At 42.0% G+C, this 22,607-nt stretch overlaps 1 protein-coding gene across 1 annotated transcript; it reads left to right on the forward strand.

Moving 5' to 3' along the window:
• The first annotated feature begins 1,346 nt into the window (after positions 1 to 1,346).
• On the forward strand, positions 1,347 to 20,795 carry UNC93A (unc-93 homolog A). Its single transcript, XM_030035408.2, has 8 exons — positions 1,347 to 1,536; positions 3,922 to 4,103; positions 4,858 to 5,087; positions 8,186 to 8,311; positions 11,294 to 11,511; positions 12,655 to 12,790; positions 14,337 to 14,468; positions 20,058 to 20,795. Exons 1-8 carry the CDS (start codon positions 1,450 to 1,452, stop codon positions 20,321 to 20,323), a joined length of 1,377 nt encoding a protein of 458 aa, XP_029891268.1. The 5' UTR covers positions 1,347 to 1,449; the 3' UTR covers positions 20,324 to 20,795.
• The last annotated feature ends 1,812 nt before the right edge of the window (positions 20,796 to 22,607 follow it).

Raw genomic sequence — 22,607 nt, forward strand, 5'->3', positions numbered from 1 at the left:
TGTAAAATAAAAAGACAGTATTTCACTATCTAGGATTGCAATATAGAAGTGCCATTAACAATAGACAATTAAAAGATTATGTTTTCTGCATTATTTCATTCAGGAAGATTATAAGACAAAAAGAAGAAAATTAAAAGGCACGTACTAGAATTTTCTCCAAAGTAGAAACTAGCTGTGACCTCTTTTATATATTAAATGAATTAATGCATTAAAACTTCCTCCCCTCACCCTCGATCGTCCCTGTGGGAAGCAAAATTGTGCCATCTAGTGGGATTTAGACCAAGTCGTGGCTGTGCATTCCCACTGGACACTACGGACACCCAACAGACCACCTCCACTTGGATTTGTTTACATTATAGAATGGACTTTTTTGGATTCCACTTTGCTCCCAAGTTCAAATCCCTCCTCTGCTACAGCTGCAGGAAGGGTCTGTTCGTCCCGCCAGGTTTAGGGGCAGGGAGGACTTTGTGTGCTCAGAGGGGAATACTCAAATGCTCAGTCAGGACTTGCAGGATGGCCAATGTGTCACGAGCAAACAGACGATGCAACTTCACAAAGGCAGGCTCTGAAAATAGGGGAAAGGAGGGGAACATAGCAAGGCTGGCTGGCTAGGGGGAAACTTTTTGCTCCTTGAGCTGGGCAGCACTGGCAAAGCAAAATACTTCCCACAAAGGCTGGTTTTTTTTCCAGGGGCCAGAGGAGAGGAGGGGAAGTTGCTTTTTCATGTATCTGCTCAAATCTGTGCTGCTTCTTGGCTTCTGAGTTGATGGGAAAGATAGGGAAAAGTTATTTTCATGACTATGACTTGGTAAATTTGAAACACCAAAGCCTCAGGGTTCGCCACAGATGAAGACTCTCTCGCTTGCCAACTAGCCAGCAAACTTGGTTTACTATGCTGCAGGGCTATAGAGCTGGTGTATACAGACAACACTGTAACACAAGCAATCTCATTTCCTAGTACACTTTTGTAACCTTAGTTAAGCAATAGGCCTAATATAGATTTCAGTACGATCTTTTAGTCTTTGCCCTTTGTGGATTAGTGTATCTTTATGCCAGTCAGTCATTTCACCACTTGCAATTTTTTTCTTCCATGCTAGTGATAGGAGAGACACATATAATTTACGACTGCAATACTTAATTCAGTCCAAGTGTTGCAAGTGACTTATGTACCTATGTAATAAAACCTGACAGATGTCCTTTGGGAGCACTCATTATTGCTTCAGTCATAACAGGTGAATGAGTAACAACTCTGTAAGGAGTTTTCAGTATCTGTACAAGTAAAGTTCACTGGCCAATCCTCAAATAATTAACAACTCTTTCCTCTACAAACACAGTGAGAAGTGACCTTTTCCAACGAAACATAAGCTGGTTTTCTCCAACTCAAAGCATCCCCTGGAATAATTGGATCAGCTCTGCCCATCTCAGACCTTTTGTTTCGCATGAATCAACATGGAAAGGAATCTTAAGAATGTTTTGGTCATTTCTTTTGGATTTTTACTTCTCTTCACTGCTTATGGAGGACTCCAGAATCTACAGGTAAGTGGACCATCTCCCATTGGTTGGCAGGACAGTTGGCCTCTAAGGACATCAGGCCAGCTAGTAGTGTGAAACCCACCAGTCTTTCCACAGTTTCTGTGAGGAAGGCATGCGCAGTATTTTTTATGAAGTGGGTTAGGACATCAACTTGGTGCAGGTTAGTATTCCCCACCCAGATCCATAGCATTTACTAAATATTTTATTCTAATACTTCTCAAATAGTTTGAATACTTGTGTCAGACTACTTCTTTAGGTGCATAAAAGTTGTTTGAATGAAAACTATATTTCTCTGAGATTTTTCTCAAAAGAAGATATTGCAAAATGGAAAAAAATTCCATTTCTAGAAAGGATTTGTTTTTAATATTTCTAAATTGCTATAATTTTATTATTATTATACAGCAATGTAAAATAATAAAAATGTATGCCCAATACATTAAATAATTTAAGTATAAAACAATACAATAATTCCTGGCATCATGATATAACATAATAATAATTTTAAATCAAGGGCAGCTGTGGCTTGTATTGGCATTACCATCAAAACACACTAGCAGAAATGGTTTTCTAGAATGACTTGAACACTCAGGATACCATCAGAGCTCGCTTGTTTAGCATAGCCCAAATAAAAGACTGAGGGTTACTGTTGCTGTCTGTGAATACTTCAGAGTAGATAAACCCAGGGAGGAACTTCTCAGACTAGAAGACTCTGCTGGTCTAATGGTAAATAAATGGATATAAGCCACCCATGAGCAACTTTAGGCAGGATATTAAAAGATGACCCTGATCAATCAGGTTGTATTTTGCCACTGGTGTGGGAATCCATATGCTTTAAAGGTGGAGCTTGATATATAACATGATGCACTTGTTTGCAATAACAAGGAGTTGGCCTCATTTCAGAAAGAGGTCCCTGCTAGCTCTGTACATCTGTCTTCTCCTCTCCTTGAGCAGTTTCTGTTTGCTGACACCGTCAAATTCCAAGTTCGGGGAAGTTCTGCAAAAACAGTCCAAAAAATGGATGGAGATGTTATGATCTGTGCAGACTAACGAGGCAGGGGAAGATAAACCCAAGAAGCCGTGAGTCAGCCCCACCATCTGAAACCATGCATGCTCAGGTTAAGTGCCGGAACATAAAGCCTCCCCTAATGCTGCAGGAGGGAGTAGTGTTCACGAAGTAGCCCTTTTCTCTCTCCATTTTGTCTTGGTGGTTAAAGAGGACTTGCTGAGACGCAATCAAAAGTAGGTTATTTTATTGTATTGTAGACTGCAGGAGAAGCTTGAAAAATTTTCATCATTTATTTCAACATCCCCCTTCCCCCCCAAAAAAACCCAACCAGTAACAATTAAGCTAATCATATGATTTTGGAGGCCTGGCTTCTAATTTTTGGAAGCTGTAGCTGACAAAACCAGGCATGTGGTGTTTCAGAAATAAGACCTCTGTGATCAGGAAGCCTCTTTGCCTGTTTACAAAACAACCATTCTGATTCTCAAACATGTTGACACTGCTCAACAGAGAACCTCCTCACCTCACTGTCCTGATTATTGCTTCTCTCCAAGGGTGCTGCCCGGCTGCCACCGTGGTCCTGCAGAGCCAGACCACGCAGCCACCGCAGGGCTTGGAAGTGTCCAGTGCGGCTACCGGCAGCCTCGTTCTCCTCCAGTGCTCTCCAGTGCTAACCCACAAGCATCCATCCCCCCTTCCAAAATCATACTGGATTGCATCAGCTTCTAATGAAAACAAACAGGACAATGTTGATAAGCAGCATCTCGATGTTCTCATTGCAACTTTCACAGTATCAAGACGAGAGGACAACTGTTCTGAGCATAAAAATATAAAACCCGGTTAGATCAGTAAAACATTTTGCCTCCCTTGTGAAAATGTGGGTGAATCAGTTACTTCCAACTACAAGAGGCTGCTGCAAGCATATTAGGATATTTGGACCTTGGCCTCTGAAGAATTTAAAAATTATCAGACCTGTAGTTTAAAGCAAAGAATATTCCACTATTGCTATATCAGCCCTTGCAATGTAGATCTGAGGATATTCCTGCCTGAGACAAAAAGTGAAGGCCAGGAAAAGAGGTTATCCTTCATTCAGCTTGCTTTCAAAGAGAAACTCAAATGAATTACATTAAATAATCTAAAGTCTGACTTACCAAAGCTTTGAATCTGAGCAATCCTCACCTGGTTTTGCATCATATTTTCACAAATGGGCTATCATTGTGAGGAAAACCATAAATCCATAATCAGGCTGCTTTGGGGAAAGGAGACAGTAATATCCAGCCCTAGCTTCTCTGTCTCTCTATTTCTGCCTGAAGCCACTCTCTATATACCATAGTAACGTGTGCCTGTGATAAAATTTGTCTCAGCCGCTGTTTTTGTCCATGCAGAGCAGTCTCCACTCAGAAGAAGGCCTAGGCGTTGCTTCCCTAAGCGTTCTCTATGCTGCGCTCATCTTATCATCCATGTTCCTCCCTCCAATCCTCATCAAGAAGCTGGGCTGCAAGTGGACCATCGCAGGTTCTATGTGCTGCTACATCGCGTTCTCCTTAGGGAACTTCTACGCTAGCTGGTACAATTTAAATGCTTTATCCCTGCCTATTGTGTTTGAACAAAATCAGTAAGGACAAAGTTCTTTTTCTTCTCAATTCCTACTCTACCTCTGTGTTGAGGATTTGAAAGTTGGATGCAAAAGGTGTTACCTGCAAGAAACAGGGATAAATAAATCCAGTAGCAAATGAAGCAGAGAGGTGAAAGGCAGAATGAATGTATCCATCCACCCACCTGAAACTGCTTCTCTAACTCATGTGTGTAGCAGAGATTTCCTTTCAGAAAAAAAAATTAAAAATCAGAAGTTTCATTTAAAATCCAAATTACTTTTAGGACTACTTTTGAAAAGATTGAAGGGAAGGCTGTCTTCCAACCAGTAGCTCTGGGAGCAGAGGACCACAGGAGGAGGCCAGCTCCTGCCTTGTCCTTTTGGAGGTAGATGAACAACTTCTGCTCTCCAGTGACAGGGGATACAACTCTGTGAAGGAAAGTTGTTGTGATCCATCTTCTGAAGGGCAGGTGCATTAATTCTCAGTTACAAGAGGGTAAGGCACACTAGCACAGCCTAGGCCTAGCCCCTGGGCACAGCTGGGAGTGCTTGCACATCCTAAACTTCATGAGACTGTCCCTTTCTCTTGGTTCCGTGTAACAGATTTACTGAATCACACAAAGGATAAATCTATTTCTTTGATGTCTATTTTTGCCTCTGGATCTTTGGGCAAATGATTATTATGCTAATGGATAATAACCATGCTAAATAAAGTGTTCTTTGGCAGGTACACACTAATCCCTACCTCTGTGATCCTGGGCTTAGGAGGAGCACCACTATGGTCTGCCAAATGCACTTACCTCACCATTGCTGGCAATTCATATGCTGAGAAAGCAGAAAAAAATGGGAAAGACATTATCAACCAATACTTTGGGGTCTTCTTTCTGATATTTCAGTCCTCCGGCATCTGGGGAAATCTTATCTCATCCTTGATATTTAGCCAAGCTTCCACCAAAGGTAAAATGTATTTTAAAATCTTCTTGCTTCTTTCTATAAACACCAGCTAGTTCTAGATAGTTAAAAGGTAGATTTCTGGAGCTAAGCTGGTGACACTCAATTGCCTTCATAGTCAGTGGAAACAGGCACTTCAGATGTGAGCGAGCTTATCTGAAGATAGATGTCTGAAATAGATGGGCTAAATTGCTCTGTGAAGTGTCTATTTTCTATCAACTCTTCATCAGCTATAAAGAGAGTCCAGACAACTAGCTCAAAAATAGATGTCAATTCAATTCCTTTTGAGTTCCACCCCTGTGTTATAAAGCATAGATAGGCTGCTGGCAGTGACAGTCTTTCACGTCTGACTTCCATTTAAAGTGGATTAAAACAAAAGGCAAAACACTGAAGCAGCCTTTTCACAAAGCTTGTAGTATTGGATTAATTTGCTGTTAAACATTCAAGGTTAGTCAAGCTGACGCTGATGCTTGCTGAAAACGAGTCCTTTACAGAATTGTCAAGAAGAAATAGAAGTAGCTGTTGGCAGGAGTCTGCATGCCAGGGCTCCTCTGCTGTATTTCAGGCTCAGAGAGCAGATGCCAATGTAGCTTGAAGAAATCACTCAACAGTGCTGCCCTCATTTCCCATGCAATTTGGTTTGCAATTGGTGTAAGCTTTAAAGTTGTGAAGAGAAATTAATACTTGGACGCCACCTTAGAGATTCAAAGTGCTACAGTGTACCATCATTGCAGTCTCCCCTGCATTCCCTATCCTGTCCACGTCCGAACAGGACGGACACGGAAAGAGCTTTCCATATACACTGCTACTATGAATAGCAAGAAGTTACCTCTCTTCCCTGGCTCAGTTAAGCAGTATGTCCTCTGGAGGGTATTCGAATAGGTATTAGGTTAAAACTGAATGACAGGGAGCTGGCATCAGGTTTTACTCTTTGAATCCTTGGGTTTATGGCAAAGTAGTTGTCACAAGGTGTGATACTTACAGAGGATCATGCTTCCTTTAAACCCAAGCAACTATAGATGAAACACCATCAAAGCGGAATGCTAAAGGACTGTATCAAGTGCAACAGAGCCCTGCTGACCTGATCACTGAGCCACACAATGTCTAGGGAGGGACTCCCTGTTCTGATTTCACTTGCAGGGTAGGGGCTGTGGTACAGCTGTGGGGTCTGCAGCAGACTGTGACCATGTTACTCTCCTCTGCCTCACAGCACACATCATGTTAATAAGAGGATTAAAATACTCCTTTTTTTTTTTTTTTTTTTGGTCTTGCAAATCCCCTCCTAGCTTTACATCTGAGGATATTCCTCTAAATTCTAAAGAAACCCTTTTACTTATTTTTTTTATCAATTACATTAGATTTCAGAAAATGCTGTGTTCCTGGAGGTGTGCTGTGAACAGCTCTCAAAGCCAAAGGCCTTGCATATCTTCACAAGAGTCATGAGCAGTCATACCATAAGCTTCCCAACTGTGCTTTCTCAGTGAGACTCAGCTTTAATCTAGAGGGAGCTTCTTGGGGGGCGAGGGGGTAAGGATGTCCAGTCACTCCCTTCTTTTCCTCTCCTCTGACAGTGCAGGAAAGGTATCCACCCATATTTTTCATATACTTAAAATGTGTAATTTCACCGAGCAGTTGGAAAGATATGGTATGTATCTGCAGAATGAAAATGCATAAAATTCAGACACGTACGTACACTTGACATACTGCCTGCATCATTGCATCCAGACACAGCAAGGCAAGCTACACCATGAGGTAATACTACAACAGAAGGCAGTAATCAATGTAAATTACAAGAATCATCCTTTCTCACTCATCAATATTGCAGCTTTATTTCCAGAGGAACAGAGCAAACCTTGCCTTGCAGCTTCCATATCACTAATTGCATGTGCATCTTCATCTTCAGATGATGCATGGACAGATAAAAAACTTGTTTTACACATTTCCACACTTTACTAGTGTGACTCACCTTTTGCATATGGTAATTTTGCTGAGCGTGTGTTTATTCAAAACTGTGTAGCTGTAGCCACTGGCTATAATAAGGTAATGATTTTCTTTATGTTATTAAGTTTTATCTGATGTTGAACCTAAAGTTGTTTATGAAGCTAGTTAAACAGCTGATTCTCATTGCAGCAGCTTTGATTGGAAGCAATGGGGAAAAACACACTAAAAGTAGTTACACAATAACCCTAATTGAAAAATTACAGATCAAGTTCTGTTTAAGAAATCAGCCAAGTTACACTGTATTGCCCTTTATTATGCTTGGACCAGTGACAAATTCTGCAGTGAAAGCATTGAAATAATTGTACGGTTTTTTGATCATCCCTCCCAACTATACAACTTATTCAGGCTCACACTTTGGGTTAGTATTTTTTCTTTACGGAAAGGGTGCTGGAGGAAGTGGGCACGGTGTTGTGGTGACACATAAGGTGCATGTGTGTCATGCATGTGTGTGGCTTTGACACATGCCCAACACAACACTGATGGGATTGAACAAAGCAAAGGTCTTACTCCAAACCCTGCCAAACTGTTCTAGTTTCAAGTATGTTCTCAAAGAGTAATAAAGCCAGTAATAAAGTATCAAAGCCAGGAAAAGCTGTTTTCATGGAAGACCACATTAGTGGGTAATTGTAATACGAATTTATAAAACAAAAAGATGTCTTGAGGTGGTTTCCGTTCCTATAACGTATACAGAAATTATATGGAGAGCGATAACATGCTCTGGCTGTAGGAACTAAGGTCCATCAGTTCAGTGGTGGTGTAAACTGAGGGAGCTGTCTGGTGGGGTATTATGATTAAGAGGTACAGATATACACTGGAACTTTAAATACTGTAAATTAAGCTTGGGTTCAGATTTCAGCCTCCGGCTTTAGTCCATGTCTCCACGTAACCATGAATTCAGTGTTCTGTCTTGAGCAACTGTTTCTATTAAACCAAATTTTTGTGTGTTAAACTGGGATTCTGAAGTTAAACATCTCTAATCAGGAAGGATTTGAAACCAGGACCAATCACCAAGTGCTGGGTTCCTTTCTTATATGCTTACACATAGTGTTCACTCATCTAATCTTTTCCCTGACCTGCCTTTCTTTTGGTTCTTACTGAATTAGTGGAAATCTCAGAAGAAAACCTGGCATGCTGTGGCGCATATGACTGCATGACTGATACCACTAACACCACTGGGCCAGCAGAACCCTCCAACTCCTTAATCTACACTCTGCTAGGGATCTACACTGGTAAGTAATCCACACAATCTTTAATGAGTATCACTGATGGGGAACCTGCTACTTCAGGGCATGGTTTAGTGGGCAACTGGTTGACAGTTGGACTCGTTGATCTTAAAGGTCTTTTCCAACCTAAACGCTTCTATGATTCTATGATTCTATACTTGTGAAACCTAGCATGACTGCAGATTAAGTTTCCAACTTCTTCCTTCAATCCAATTTGCTAGAAGGAAATAAGATATGTGAGAGCTGTAAACAACTCCTTCCTAAGTAGTTTCAAATGCTTTGTGCCAGTGCTGTATCATTTTTGTCTAAAGGAGCAAGACATTCTTTACACTTGTCACCTGGAATAAAGCTGAAGCCCAGTCTGGTGACCCCACTGTTTCACCCAAAGTCAGTGTTGCTCTACAGACTAGAATCAAAAGTATGCCCACATTGCAATTAGAGGATTAGAGCAGCTTATCCAGTTATGCATGAGATGATAGTTTTAAATTCACTATCTTCAGGATCAGCAATATCGAACTAGTTACTGATGGCATTGGGCAGATTTATATATGCATGCAGAGGTCCAAGATGCTAAGAGCAGCCCAGCTAGTGGTACTTGAACTCACCAACTTCTAGTCATCTGGGGATGCCTATCAGAACTGGCTGGTGTCCTACCACGTGTAAAACAGTTTTAGCACAAGAACTGCACTGTAATTAGAGGTGGACCTGAACCACAGCTCCAAGAACATGCAGTCATTTGGGGGGATTTTTTTTGGATCCCTGCTGAGATTTTACAACTTCAGTCAATTCTCAGCTGTGATGCTTGAATTATAATACCTTAGCATGAAAGGCAAAGATAAAGAGAAACACTAGGCGAATTGGCATGTCTCCCATTTAGTAACTACAGCTGCTATAGACCTTCCTTGCATAAGGCTAGAAAGGAATCAAAGACAGGGAAGGCTGATGCCATCGAAAATTGGAAAGACAAAAATAGATGTGCAAAGATTCATTCAGTGAGGAAAGTTCAAAAAGTATCCGGCTCAAAACAAGTTACTCTCTGGATAAAGGGGAAGTATCTGGCAAGGCAATATGTCACCTTAGCTCTTGTTAAAATATCTTTGCGGTCTCTGCACATAGATGTACTCTCTATGCTGAGACAGATGCACGGAATTTGTCATACGCTCAAACAGAGAGCGTGTGATCTGGTCAGAGCCAGCCCTCACCTGGCAAGGGCATCGCAGCAAAGCTTCCGTCCTTCCCCAAGCTCCATTCCTAATTGCTGAGAAAATGCAAAGAATATCCCCCCACTTCCCTTCCAGAGTGTGCTGGAGCTGATGCTTTTCTGCTAAAGGCAGGTGTGGCTCACAAGTTTATATTTAAATTTGATGACTAATGTATACAGCACTCCCTTAGGCTTTGCTCATGCAAAATGAATGCAACCCTGCTCTCTACTGACCCCGCGTCAGTAGGGTTTCATTTTTCTTTTAAGCTCTTAATAAAAGATATGTCTTTTCCTACCTTGAGGGAAACCAAATAGCCAAATATTTCATTCACAGGCATTTTTTAAATGTCTCCTCTATTTGGTTGCTGAATACATATTTTGCCCAGCTTGAGTGGAGATAATAATGGATAAGTCTTTTGTTGTTTACTTTTCTCAAGGACTGTGGATGTTTTTATTTATGTTCATACCAACCACTATAAAGCCATGCAGTTACTTATCTCCTATAATTGCTCTTGATTCATTTGACATATTTGTTAGAATATTTGTCCTGTAAACGTGGATGTCCTGGTCTCGCCCAAGGCCTGCAATCAGCCCATAAGCACTAATAAACACCCTGGCAGAACCAACAATGACTTACATCATGAAGGGTTTAGAGCTCAGCCACAGTGGAGAACCAGGACACTGGAGAATACAATTTCATTCTAGGAGACATGGATGAGAAATAATAAGCAATAAAAAATTGAGGCAATTTACTGTAAATCTGCTAATGCATTTGGACGTTAAAAGTTCACAGAAAAAAGCATGCCCATACACAGTAACATGGGAGTACATTAAAAGGGCAGTGTAGATGGGAAGAGGTGCTTGGTTCTCCTCTTACTCTGAACTCCGCTTGTTTCCATGGATGGAATTCTAGTCAGCATAAGTAAGAGAGGAAACATAATCATGCCTTGCATTGGTAACGAAGCAGTTGTGTACCTGTGGCTGCCTCATGTATATTATGAGACACAGTTATCTTCTTGATAACGTGAATAAAACCGTATTGATTTACTCCACAAGTAACAAACCTAGACTGATACATACATGATCATTTTCTGATTAACTACCCCATGTATTCTTTCATGTGCTGCTTCTGCTAGGAAATTATAGGTTCAAAGCTGTAACTTCCATCTTTTTCAAGGCACTCAGAGTTGCTCACTATCATCTTTAAAATAGCACATATTCCACACTCACAGCATGGCCCTGAGCTGACCGAAAAAAAAACCCAAGCAAAAAGCAACATATACTGGGATCCAAGACAGCAGTTCTACTTCTAGCCCTTTATTTTTCTTTCCATGTGTTTGAAGGAAGATCCCCCCTAGCCATGAAAACCTTGGCAGTGGAAGTGAATATTCCTCTCTCGTGTTGATTTAAAGCCTTTTGATAGCTCCCGAGGGAGCTGTTTCTGGCCAGCTCCCCATCCCTGCGACCCCTGGCTTGCCCTGGAAGGGTGAGCAATCACCCTCTGTGGCCGTGCAGCTGGCCCAGCGGCTGTCACAACAAGACAGGCCAGTCACAGTTAAGCTGAGGGGATTTGCGAGGTGCACAGCTGTATGCAGAAGATGTGAATGTAGATCAGGCCTTCTTGTTTACTCAGAAATGGCCTTTACACTGAAGCGGAATCAAAGGCATCGGCCAAAACATCCCACAGAGCTAAGCACTAAGTCAGAACAATAACAGCAGCAAGCGACTTCCCATCATTCTTCCAGCATTCCTCAGTTTTTCATGAACTTTTTGTTTTGTTTTTGCAGCTAGTGGTGTGCTAGCTGTGTTGCTGATTGCTATATTTCTGGACGAGATCAAATCTGACCAAGCAGAGACTGAGAAAGAAATACTAGAGACACCATCCTTTTGGTCTACGTTCCTAGCAACTTTCCAGCATCTTAAAGATAAAAGACAGTGTCTTCTAATCCCTCTGACAATGTACAGTGGGTTTGAACAGGGATTTCTTTCTGGTGACTACACAAAGGTGTGGAGGACAACGTAAATCTATTTCTGTCTGGTTTTTGTGCCTTTGTGTCTTACTATTGCATCTGAGCTATGTTTACTTGTTAAATGAAGATGTTTTCAATGGCGATTGGTGGTTTGCTATATTACTGCTTACTTCTACTTGAATGAACTCTGAGTGACATCTTCAAACAGGAGAGGCCAGCAGTAAATATGTCCCTTGGAACAGCCTCAAAAAGAACGCTGTAGAGAGCTTAACTCACCAGTGGAGGCCACAGCAGAGAGCTACAGGTTCAAACTCTTCAGCTTGTTGTAAATAACAAACTGGGAGAAAAGCCAGAAGTCTGCGAAGCTTTTTTATCTTCCTTCCTTCTGGTTTCCCTAGAGTTTGTATAAGTGCAAGTCAGCACACATATCACGTATTTTATTTTGACAACCTTTACGGTAAGAGAGCAAATCCTCAACATGGCTGGCTGAAAGCCCTCACCAGTCACTAGTGCAGCAGGTCCAAACCCTGACGGATTGAAATGATCAAAACCACCTCTGCTCCTCCACTTTCTCTACAAACCTAGACACACAAGCAGGTGTGTTCTCCAGACACTCAGTGAGAAAGCCTCCAAAGAAAGGGGGCAATCTTCCTGAGCTGCTTATCTGATACTTAAGCTTTTTTTTTTAACCTTGCATATAAGCAGACGGAAGAGTGCACTTGCTGCTGTGTTTGAATGGATTGAAAGGGGCACTCCATGGCCACCTCCTTTGGTCTTATGCTTTTATAGGTGAGGTCCTCTTCATTTCTTGGGAGCTGCTCTGTAATGACCATAGTGCTGACTGTCAATTTTCAGCTCTTGGGCTATGAAGGGAAGGGCAGAAAATTCCTAGTGCCACTTCCAGGAGTTTTATTTGCATAACAAGCAGTGGTCTGATTTCTTCTGCTTGTTACTGCTCTGTTTGCATGGCATCAGTCTGACTGGGAACTGGGTTGGGAATATCACTGCTGAAGGCCAGCTATGTCAATACACCAGGGACTTGTCAGCAAACTCTATAGCTGTGCTTCTTTGATCTCGTCTGTGCTGGCTATTTACCAAATACTCAGGCTAAGACCCTTGAGCCTTAGCTGCATGTTTTCACTGAATAAAATGTGGCACCACTGCCTCTTCTCTTCCAGACATACGTGACCTGTGCCCTCGGGATACATTACGTTGGTTATGTGATGATCTGCTTTTCAGCTGTAAATTCCCTCTGCTCTCTGCTCTTCGGAAAGATCTCTCAGTTCACGGGTAGAAAACTTCTATTTGCATTAGGTACGTAAAAGTCACTTGAAGGACTGATTACCTCATGTAATATACAAAATCCAGTGTTCCCTCCTTTACATGCACTACAAAGGGAGAGCTCACTGTCAGCTATCAGTTAAAACCAAAGTCAATCTGGAGCCAAACTTCATTCATGAGAAGAAAGGCAGCACAGTTAACCCCTGTATTCAGGTCATTGCCTTACATCACTTTGCTGGTGGTGTAGTTCACCCTGTTATTGAGGGCACTATCTACTCAGAAAGTGCCCGACAGCTCTGATGCTTTATAGCTTTAATGCAACCAGTGATAAATGATTTTACAATACAGATGTTGAGGCCTACACTATACCTAAGAGGGATTTCTCCACCAGAGTGAAACCTTTATGGAGCAAAAGCAACTGAGAACCTTGTGAGATACACTGTTGATTTGAGTCTCAGGGGATGGTAAACTTGGAAATTTCAGCAACCGGTCTGGGAAATTCAGGAAGATTTTTAAAGGTTAAGCTGGAGTCCTTTTCACTACTTGTTCTATAGGAAGAAAAATAAAAGAAAGTCATATGCCAGTGTGTCAGGCTAGAGTAACTTGAGGACTTGTGTACGGGACAGTAATTTTCAGGTTGCCATGAAAAGAGGTTTGTATACTTAAGAGCATCTCTCTCTCCAGAGAACAATGTTCTAATGAGTAACAGAGTAATGGAGGCAGAAAAATACCAAGAAATATTTCATTTGTATCCCTGTATCCGCTAAGCATACTGAAGCATACTAATACCTTACTTCCACTACATAGTAACCTGTATTGTTAGAAATGTCACTGACTGAGTCAATGTGCATCTAGACATTCTAGGCATTTCCTCCACAGGAAATTTTAAACCTGGGCAAGGAAGAAGAAATTTAGAGTCCTTTATGCTGCAGTCACTAACTCAGAGATTCTTCTGTCCTAGGTCTATATCTCACGCTATGAAACTCATTTTAGATTAAAAAAAATAAATATCATCATCATAATAAAAAACCTATAGTGTTAGTAATGCAAGATCTCTGAACCTCTCCTTTCTGTTTAATAGTCTTTGTACTCAGCCTGTGAAGGTGCACCTGTGGGGGGGGGGAATCAGTGACTCATTTACAAACCGCTTTTAAAAAGAAAGAAAGGAAGTCACCAGACCCTCTAGATGTCCTTAACTGTCTCCTCTGGCCCTGAAAGAAAACCTCCGTTTCAGGACTAGGTAATGAGAGCAGAAGGGTGCCTCACACGGTGACTGCAAGTCTTTCAGCAGCTCCTTCTCCTACTCAGTGTCAGTTCTTGTCCTTTGGGCTAACAGCCGTATCAGCACCGAGGATCTCTCAGCTCAGGACACTGCTCAGAATTATTAATTGAAGACTGTCAAAGGACTGCATTGTCTTCTATTTCATGTGTTATCAACTCAGTCAGCACAAATCTCAATGAACCAGAAAGATTTTAAGATTGCCTTGTGCTGTAGTTGGGGGAAGAATTTGAAAGTGTTATCTACTGCTATCTGTCCTGTTTGTATTTATATTTCTCTTCTTTCTTTCTAAATCAACAGCCACGGTTACAAACACCACCTGCATAATAGCACTACTGCTGTGGAAACCTCACCCTAAGCAGCTTGCTGTGTTTTTCATATTCCCTGCTCTTTGGGGCCTATCTGATGCCATTTGGCAGACACAAACTAATGGTAAGTCCTGGTGACAATGAAATGTATTCTCTTGAGATATAAAAATCTGCATGTTTGTTTTTATAAAGCCACACGTGCATATAAATGATAATGGGTTTAAGAGAGCATGTAAAAGAAATATGTTAGCTCATTGGAAAGTAGAAGAAATAAGAATAAGTTGGGAATAAGAAAGTAAAACACTCATTAAACAAAATTTTCCAAGATGAAGAGAGAAGAACACTGCAGAAGATGATAACGGACATTCAGAATAAATATTCTGGAGGAGTACAAGTATTTCAAAGAAAATTAGAAAACTAAGAAGAATGATACATTTAGTCTGTCTTTTGCAATAAAGGAGAGCACTCTGGATAAAAAATCAACTTGAAGCTCAGCAACAAAAGAAGCAGCAAATTGGCTGTTAGGAGTTATTAGGAAAAAATTGAAGGAGAAAACCACAGAGAGCAGCACTATGTAACCAAGTAAATCCATGCAGTTCTGATTTGCTCCATTTCAAAAATCATAATCTAATGTGATAAGGCACAAGGCAATAAAAAGGAGCAGAGTCATGGGAGACTTCCCATTGAAGACTAACAAACTGGAACACTTTAGCCTGGACAAGTGATAAGTGAGGAAAGCGGTCAGTAAGATCATTAATAGTATGGAGAAGGTGATTGGAAATTCACTGTTTCTCTTACTAACAGAACTAGTGGCACCAAATAAAGCTATCGGGCAGCAGACTTTACAGAAATCAAAATAAATGCTCTTTTCACACAATGCATAATCAAAGTATGGAATTCATTACCAAAAATGTAAACGTTTTTAAGCTGGAATTACACCACTTCAGGGGAAAATGTTCTTGGGGGCTATTAAAGCCTGGTGGTCCAGAGGAAATCTCCAACTCAGAAAGTCCCCATGTCTTTGATTGTCAGAGTCAGGAGGGCATTGGGGCAGAAACATCACCTTATACTTGCCTCATTTCTTACACTCTTATCCTAGGAGTGTATTACTGGAAGTATACCATTGGACTTCTTATCTGATGCATTACGGTTGTTTTTATAATATTCTATGTTCTTCTGATTTGTGATACAGTGCAATTATTATGTACTGACAGTTCAGATAATCAGTTGATACAAATCCATAAGGGATAATTTAAACTTATCCCTTAACCAAAACTAGATGAAGTTCTCTTATAGAGATTAAAGACAGACTAAAAAATGCTGGAGAGGGCAAGAAAGAGCTATAGTCTGTGATAACTTGCAGTAAAGTCTGCTCATGACTGTCAGCCACACTCTTTTTAAATCAATGCCATAGCCTGGGTCAGTAAGACAGTTAAATGCTATTCAATCTGCTCCTGTACTTTGCCTCTTATTTCAGGAATATTGTTTTCCTCTATCTCAAATTCATATTTGGCAGATGCCATAGGGATATGCATGTGACTGAACTAGCTCATCTGGTCCCACATCAGGTTATGTGTCCTGGTCTCCCTCCCTCTGGTCCCTCTGGTTGCTTCAGTAGCTTAGATCATTTCACCCACTAGATAAGTTGTCATGTTCCTCCAAGAGAGCCAAAGGGAAAACACCACAGTCCTTTGCCCGGCACTGACAGTGATCTCCTTTCGAGCACATGTGGAGTCCCTGCTTCTCCACACAAGGAAGTGACCAGCCGGAATTCTTCTCTGTCTGTCCAGCAGCTCCAGCTCGTATCCCTTAGAGGAGAGCTGGTACATACTTTGAGAGGGACACCCTCTCATCTTCTCTCATCCCAACCCACAGCCTTGTGCCTTTGGTATAATTGTAAATCAGTGCTTGCATTATTCAGGTTCATGGAAGGAGAACATCAGTGAGGATTTTCTCTCTCTGAAGTAAAGCTGTTCATTCACTTCCTACTTCTTCAGCCACAGTCTTCCTGACCGCTCATCAGGCTTCTTCTCAACACTCTTGAGAGCCATGCCTTAGTCTCCCACTGAGATAAAGGACCTGCCTTTTGTCCTGCTTCTTTCTTTTCCAGAAAGTCTTGCCCTCAGACACTTGGCTTCTTTCAGAATCACAGAAGGGTTGAGGTTGGAAGGGAACTCTGGACATCACCTGGTCCAACCCCCTTGCTCAAGCAGGGCCACCCAGGCAGAGCCAGCTACCCAGGACCATGTCCAGTCAGCTTTTGAATATCTCCAGGGAGGGAGACTCCACACCCTCCCTGGGCAACCTGTGCCAGTGTTCAGTCACCCTCACGGTGAAAAAGTTTTTCCTGATGTTAAGAGGGAACCTCCTGTGTTTCAGTTTGTGCCCATCGCCTCTTGTCCACTTTTCACACCACTGAAAACAGCCTGGCTCTTCAGGCCAATCTCTTCAGGGATTTACATACATTTGAGATGTCCTTTGAGAAGGACATGTCCTCTGTAAGGTCCCTGCATGCCTGACAAAGACGGACCTGATGCCCTCGTTAGGAAAAAAGGGGTAAGTACAGAGGACCTAAGTGTCAGAGAAGGTGGCTGGGAAGTGGCTGCAGTTCCCAGCCCCCAGATGAGGCATAGATGGTGGACAATGCTTCATGCTTACTGGATGGCGAGTGAGCCCAGCAGCTATGTGACAAGACTGACCTCTATTACAGCACTGTAACAGGTCATCTCCATTCCCAGATTCTTGTGATACTTGTGAAAATTTCATGTTTGTGTTAGCTGGGAAAAAAACAGATGTTCTTTACGTTTGCACAGTATATTTTTTTGTCTGTACCTTCTTCAGCTGTTCCACAGCTCCCAGTTATAAAATTATAGAGTTTGCTTTGTCACGTTGTCACACTGCAACATCGAGGGATGATATGAAACCTTATCAGAGAGGTGCAGTGACAATACTGCATAATGCTGCACCCCAGACCAGGATCTTCAGTTTGACATGCCCATTTAGGACTAAATCTCTTCTTCCCTTCATCAGTTTTATACAGATATACATCACATGAGATATTCCTAGGTCCAAAGGCTATGAGGTGAGATAAGACCTCTAAAACAGCACTGGGGACTAAGGTCTGTGGTCCTTACTTTGGCAGGCTCCCATGACTGCTGCTTGGGCCTCAGTAGATTAACCACTGAACAAATACAATGGCGTTGTGCCACATACTTAAGGTATTCCATGGTAATCGAAATGGCTTACTTTGGCCTGCTGTAGATAGTTAATACTGGAGTTCCCCCTAGAGGATATATAGGCTCCCAGTAGATGAGTGGCTTTATGAGATGAAGGTTTCCTAACATGTTTGTGTACACGTGTGGACACTCTCATTTATTTCCAAAGAAAGCTGCTTCATTTCAGAGTGTGTAGTGCCCTCTCTTATCTAACCTGAACACAGATGCTATTATTACCCCGCCGGCAATAACTGCACTTGGGGCATAACAACTATGTAGCACAAGAGCTATCGGGCAGACTACAGCAAAATAAAGTTCCTTCCAGGCTGACGTGCACCTTTAGGAAGGATATGAATCAGTCTGGAAAGTTTATAAACCTGGATTCAAATAATTTCCAGCAGTCCTGTTATAAACCCATGCCTACTAGTACCAGGGGAAGGAGTGGGAAAATGGGCAGTGGTAAACAGGGAGGATAATTTCCATGGAAGTGAGCCACAAGAATTCAGACCTAGCAGCCTCTCCACTCACCCAGCCCGGTATGTCCTGCTAAAGCTTCAGCCAGGCAACTTGCACCACACTGCACTTGACAGTGTTTGTGATAAGGACAAATGTTTAGGTTCGAGGCAAAAACACCATTGTGCTTCTATGTAACTGCTAGCTAATACCACATAGGCATCCTGGAAACGAGAACTTTCCTGCCAACTCAGCCCTTCCTATAGCTGAACCTTGGACTAGATGCTCACTCAATTCTCCCATTGTTTTGATTTAAAAAAGGCTTCGAAATAGAAAGGGAAAACAGGTACCAGCTGAAAGCCAGAATCTTTACACATAGAATTGTTATGGCATCAGAAATCTTCCTATATTAAACTCTCCTCATTAATCCCTTTCCAGAAGATAACACAGGGCACACCAGCAAAGTTATATGAACAACTTGTACTTGTCCATTTATTAGGCAAAACTATGAAGGATTATCAAATAATTCACACTACACTACACTCAAGCAGTTTAATGAACTAAATACATCTTGTGATGCACTCATCCAGATTTTCCATCATGTCTAAATTGAAACATTCAGTAAATGTCCTCTTATAGTTATCAGGATGCAGTAAGTTTTTAGATACAGACGATGTCTCCCCCTTCATAACAAAACCAAAGGGTTAGTTGAGCCTACATCGACTTCTAGAGAACTTTGTACTCCTCTGTGCCTTTTGGCTGAATGTGCCTATTTCAAACAGATGTGTTGTTAGATAGAGAAGTGGATGAGAGGAGTCAAGGTTCACGCTATTCCCCCCCCTTCCCTCTCTGCACACCACAGCTGAGTCAGTGGAAACGCCCGCTGCTTTACCACCACCGGTGCTAGCTCAGCACCCAGAGGAAAGCAAGCTCGCTCCCCTTCCCTGTGTGCCCGACTAGTCAGACCTGGAGGCTGGGAATCCCTCCCTGACTCCCAGCTGTGTGGGTGTGCAGCTGACTGAACTCAGTGGGAGCTTCCCAGTGAACACAACTGCATTAGGATGATCAGTTTAACTAAGTCTCTATGTCAAGCAACTTTCCCAGTTGCTGCCCAGAGGTTCTGTATGTATCAAGGATATTCTTCTTGTCAACCCATTTAGGAGCTGAAAATTGGAAAACCTGGTTATCTCCGAGATATCCTCTGCATATTAAATCTGAGCCCAGTTGTAGTGCTCTCCTCAACTTTCTGATTTAAGTGTTTTGGATCAGTTTGTTTCTCTTAACCTGGCAAGTATGAATAGCAGACATTACTACCATCGGCAACACTTGTGCGAGCCTCACCTGGGGGCTCCCTGTGGCCAAGTTCTGGTGAAAACAAGGGACATGCATTTTACGTGAACAGTTTCTGCATGTTCTTAGGCAGGAGAAAGAAATGGTTTGAAGAACAGGTAGACAGTGCCTGCAGGGTCCATGCAGGTTCCCACAAAAAGTGTTGAAGGATGGCAGCAGGGAGGTCCCTATGGTTCTTTGATCCTTTCTACCCCACACTGAAAGAGCAGCTTGGTCACCAAGGACAGTGTTGCCCCTAGACAAAATCGCCTGTTCTGTGAAAGCCTGTAAGGACTTGGTATAACCTTCTCAACCTTCTTATACATGGAGACTCTACAGTGCCAAGGGCCATTGCTGGCCATCTCTTCCTCCTTACTTACCCACTCGTCAGTGCAAGAACCTTCCTTTGTGTGGCTGATAGTTTGAAAAATAAACTTCCTGCCATCTCACTTCAGTAGAGCCCATCCTTTCTTCCTTCCTCCCATTTTCTTTCCCTTTTTCTCTGATATTCTCTATTTTGTCATTTTTGCTCTGTTATTTCACTTACAGCGATTCACAGGATCACAAAAATATTTCAAGACAAAGCTTGTATTTTCCTTTCTCTGACATTTATGAGGGAGGGTCTATCTTCCCCATTGTGGTCTATTTATTCCCTTTGCAGGAAATACATGGTTGCAGACCTAATCTTCACAAGCTGTCTCTCTCCTTCCTTCTAGGACTTTATGGCATTTTATTTGAGAAACACAAGGAGGCTGCCTTTGCAAATTACCGTCTCTGGGAATCATTTGGATTTGTCATCGCCTTTGGTTATAGCACCAAATTGCAAGTCTACATCAAACTGTACATTTTATTGTCTGTGCTTGTGTTGTCTATGGTGACGTATGGAGCCGTTGAATACCTTGAAGCTAAGAGCTCCCCTGGGACACCTACTGCTACAAAGAAGGAAAATGTAGAACCCCTCACCCAGGAAGCACACATGTAATCCAACAGGGTCAGAGCGATGGAGGCAAAGCAAACTGGCCGGCTCCTACAGGCGTGTCTCCAAGGGTGTTCCAATGTGTACTGTCTCCAAAAAGATGGTAAAGGGACAGATTTCAGGGCCACTATAATGCAAATGTCTTAGGACTAAAAATCTCTTTTGACACGTCAGCTTTATAAGGGAAGATTATCTGACTTCACCCTTTTATACGGATGACCAACTCAATGTTTTCTCTTTTTTTTAATTAATAAAGTCTTAATAAATGTAAACAAGACTCTTAAAATCCTCACTTTTTTTATCTGTGGATCAGACCTAGCACCACAGTTTTACAATCAAACCTGAAAAGCCCACATGTGAAATAAGAAGATGACAGCAACAGTGATTGCTCAGCTGATGGTGGGTGGACAACACATCATTTCATGGAACCACTAATTATGAAGATTTACATTGTTCTTACCCTGCATTCTTTAACACTTGCTGTAAATAACATCAGGTTATAAACTGGCTACAGCTACAGTTCCTATCTGAACACCACAAAATCCACTAACCACTGAGTCCACCAACTTGTCTTATGTCAGCAGACAGCTGTGTTTCTGCCCATGTCATCCCTCTATCCCAGCACTCTTTACCTTTTGGTTTTCCTGCCTCTAATTCTTCCGTCACCACTTACAGCAGCTTTCCCCCAAAAGAGATGCCTTCCACATGACCAAATACTTCCGTCATGATGAACTTTCCCCACTTTCCCATCCATGGACAGAGCTGTTTTCAAGATAAGTGGCCAGGGCGTGTTACTTGGGGAACCAAGCCATGAAGCAGATACAGATAACAGTGCAAGTCAGAGAGTGAGAAGGAGAAAAGGAGGATGGGCCTATGCTGTAATATCTCCTTGAGACCTATATGCATCTAGCAGTGGCTCAGGTGAGGATCTCCTGCATCTCATTTCAACTTCTGTTTCGTTTTACCCATACTATATTGTTTCCAGATTTGGATTTTTGTGGTTTTACTGCAAGGAGAGGAGTGCTACAGTGCAGTTACTGGGCAGCATCCCTACATCTTGATGAGAAAGCACTGTACAGGTATCATGATCATTACTGGTAATGACACTATGACCAGATCCTCTGTGTGAGGCAGGCAGCATAAAAGGAATTGAAGACAAATGCTGTTCATCTCCAAGATTAGTGCTGCCCCTGGAAATAAACTACATGGCTAGTTAAGTTGCTGCATGCCATGAAGCTAACATTTGAAACTACTTCTCAGTTATTAACCGTAACAGCAGGATGAGGCACCATATGGTGTGACAACATGATAGAAATCAATAATACAATTTATGTGGAAAAAATCCCCAAATTGTTAGGGCTTTTAAATAACAGTACCTTTCATGCTACTTTACTATCTCTCTAACATTTCTTGTTCCCAAGCATCTGGACTCCCCTCCAGACTTCACCTGTGTTGATTCATGGCTTTTCAAATGATAAGCTTCTTTTCCAGGTCATACAATTAAGTAGAGTTCATTACGACCTGCAGAAAATAAGGCAACAGGTGGGCTCCCTCACAGATCCACCTTTCTTTTGTGCCTTTGCCCTGTCAGCTCAAAGGCATGCTGTTAATCTCTGTTGGAAATACAAATGGCAAAACTACTGTGGCTGCAGAATCCTGACGGCCTCACAGCTGCCCAGAGATTACAGATGGATTTGCTAGGCTGCTGCTGATTCTCACCCTGCCCTGCTTCCATCCGATATAGAAAACTGATTTCATCTCAATAACAGACAGTGAAACACATCTCCGAATCCTCCTCCGATTCTCTTTTACACAGCAATGTTCAACAGCAAATGAAGTAAAGAGGATTTTTGAGATCAACATCAGTGAAAATCTGATCTGTGTGAATGTAATCATTTATTGTTTATTTGTAACAGCCCCACAGAGAAATCAGGATCTCTCTACGCAAGATGCTATACAACCTCAGAACAAAAAAGATGAGCCCTCCCTCAGAGGCTATACAGCTTGATAAGTTTTTCTCTTTACTCCTGTACTGGGTCTGGCTGGGATAGAGTTAATTTTCTTCATAGCAGCCCATATGGTGCTGTGTTTTGGATTTTTGTAACTAAAACAGTGTTGATAACACACCAGTGGTTTGGCTATTACTGAGCAGTGCCTGCACAGCATCCAGGTTTTGTCTTTTTCCCACTCTGCCCCTTCAGTGAGTAGGTGCCCAAGAAATTGGGAGGTGACGCAACCAGGACAGCTGAGACAGATTGACCAAAGGGATATCCCATTCCACATGATGCCG

Source organism: Aquila chrysaetos, chromosome 13 (genome assembly GCF_900496995.4).
Source record: "Aquila chrysaetos chrysaetos chromosome 13, bAquChr1.4, whole genome shotgun sequence".
Classification (NCBI taxonomy): domain Eukaryota; kingdom Metazoa; phylum Chordata; class Aves; order Accipitriformes; family Accipitridae; genus Aquila; species Aquila chrysaetos.

What these genes read in the sequence shown, in the direction of transcription:
- UNC93A (XM_030035408.2), top strand. Translation starts at nt 1,450, where the DNA reads ATGGAAAGGAATCTTAAGAATGTTTTGGTCATTTCTTTTGGATTTTTA. An exon ending in TAGCCAAGCTTCCACCAAAG is followed by an intron (nt 5,088 to 8,185) that starts GTAAAATGTATT and finishes TTACTGAATTAG; the next exon opens with TGGAAATCTCAGAAGAAAAC. An exon ending in TTGGCAGACACAAACTAATG is followed by an intron (nt 14,469 to 20,057) that starts GTAAGTCCTGGT and finishes CCTTCCTTCTAG; the next exon opens with GACTTTATGGCATTTTATTT.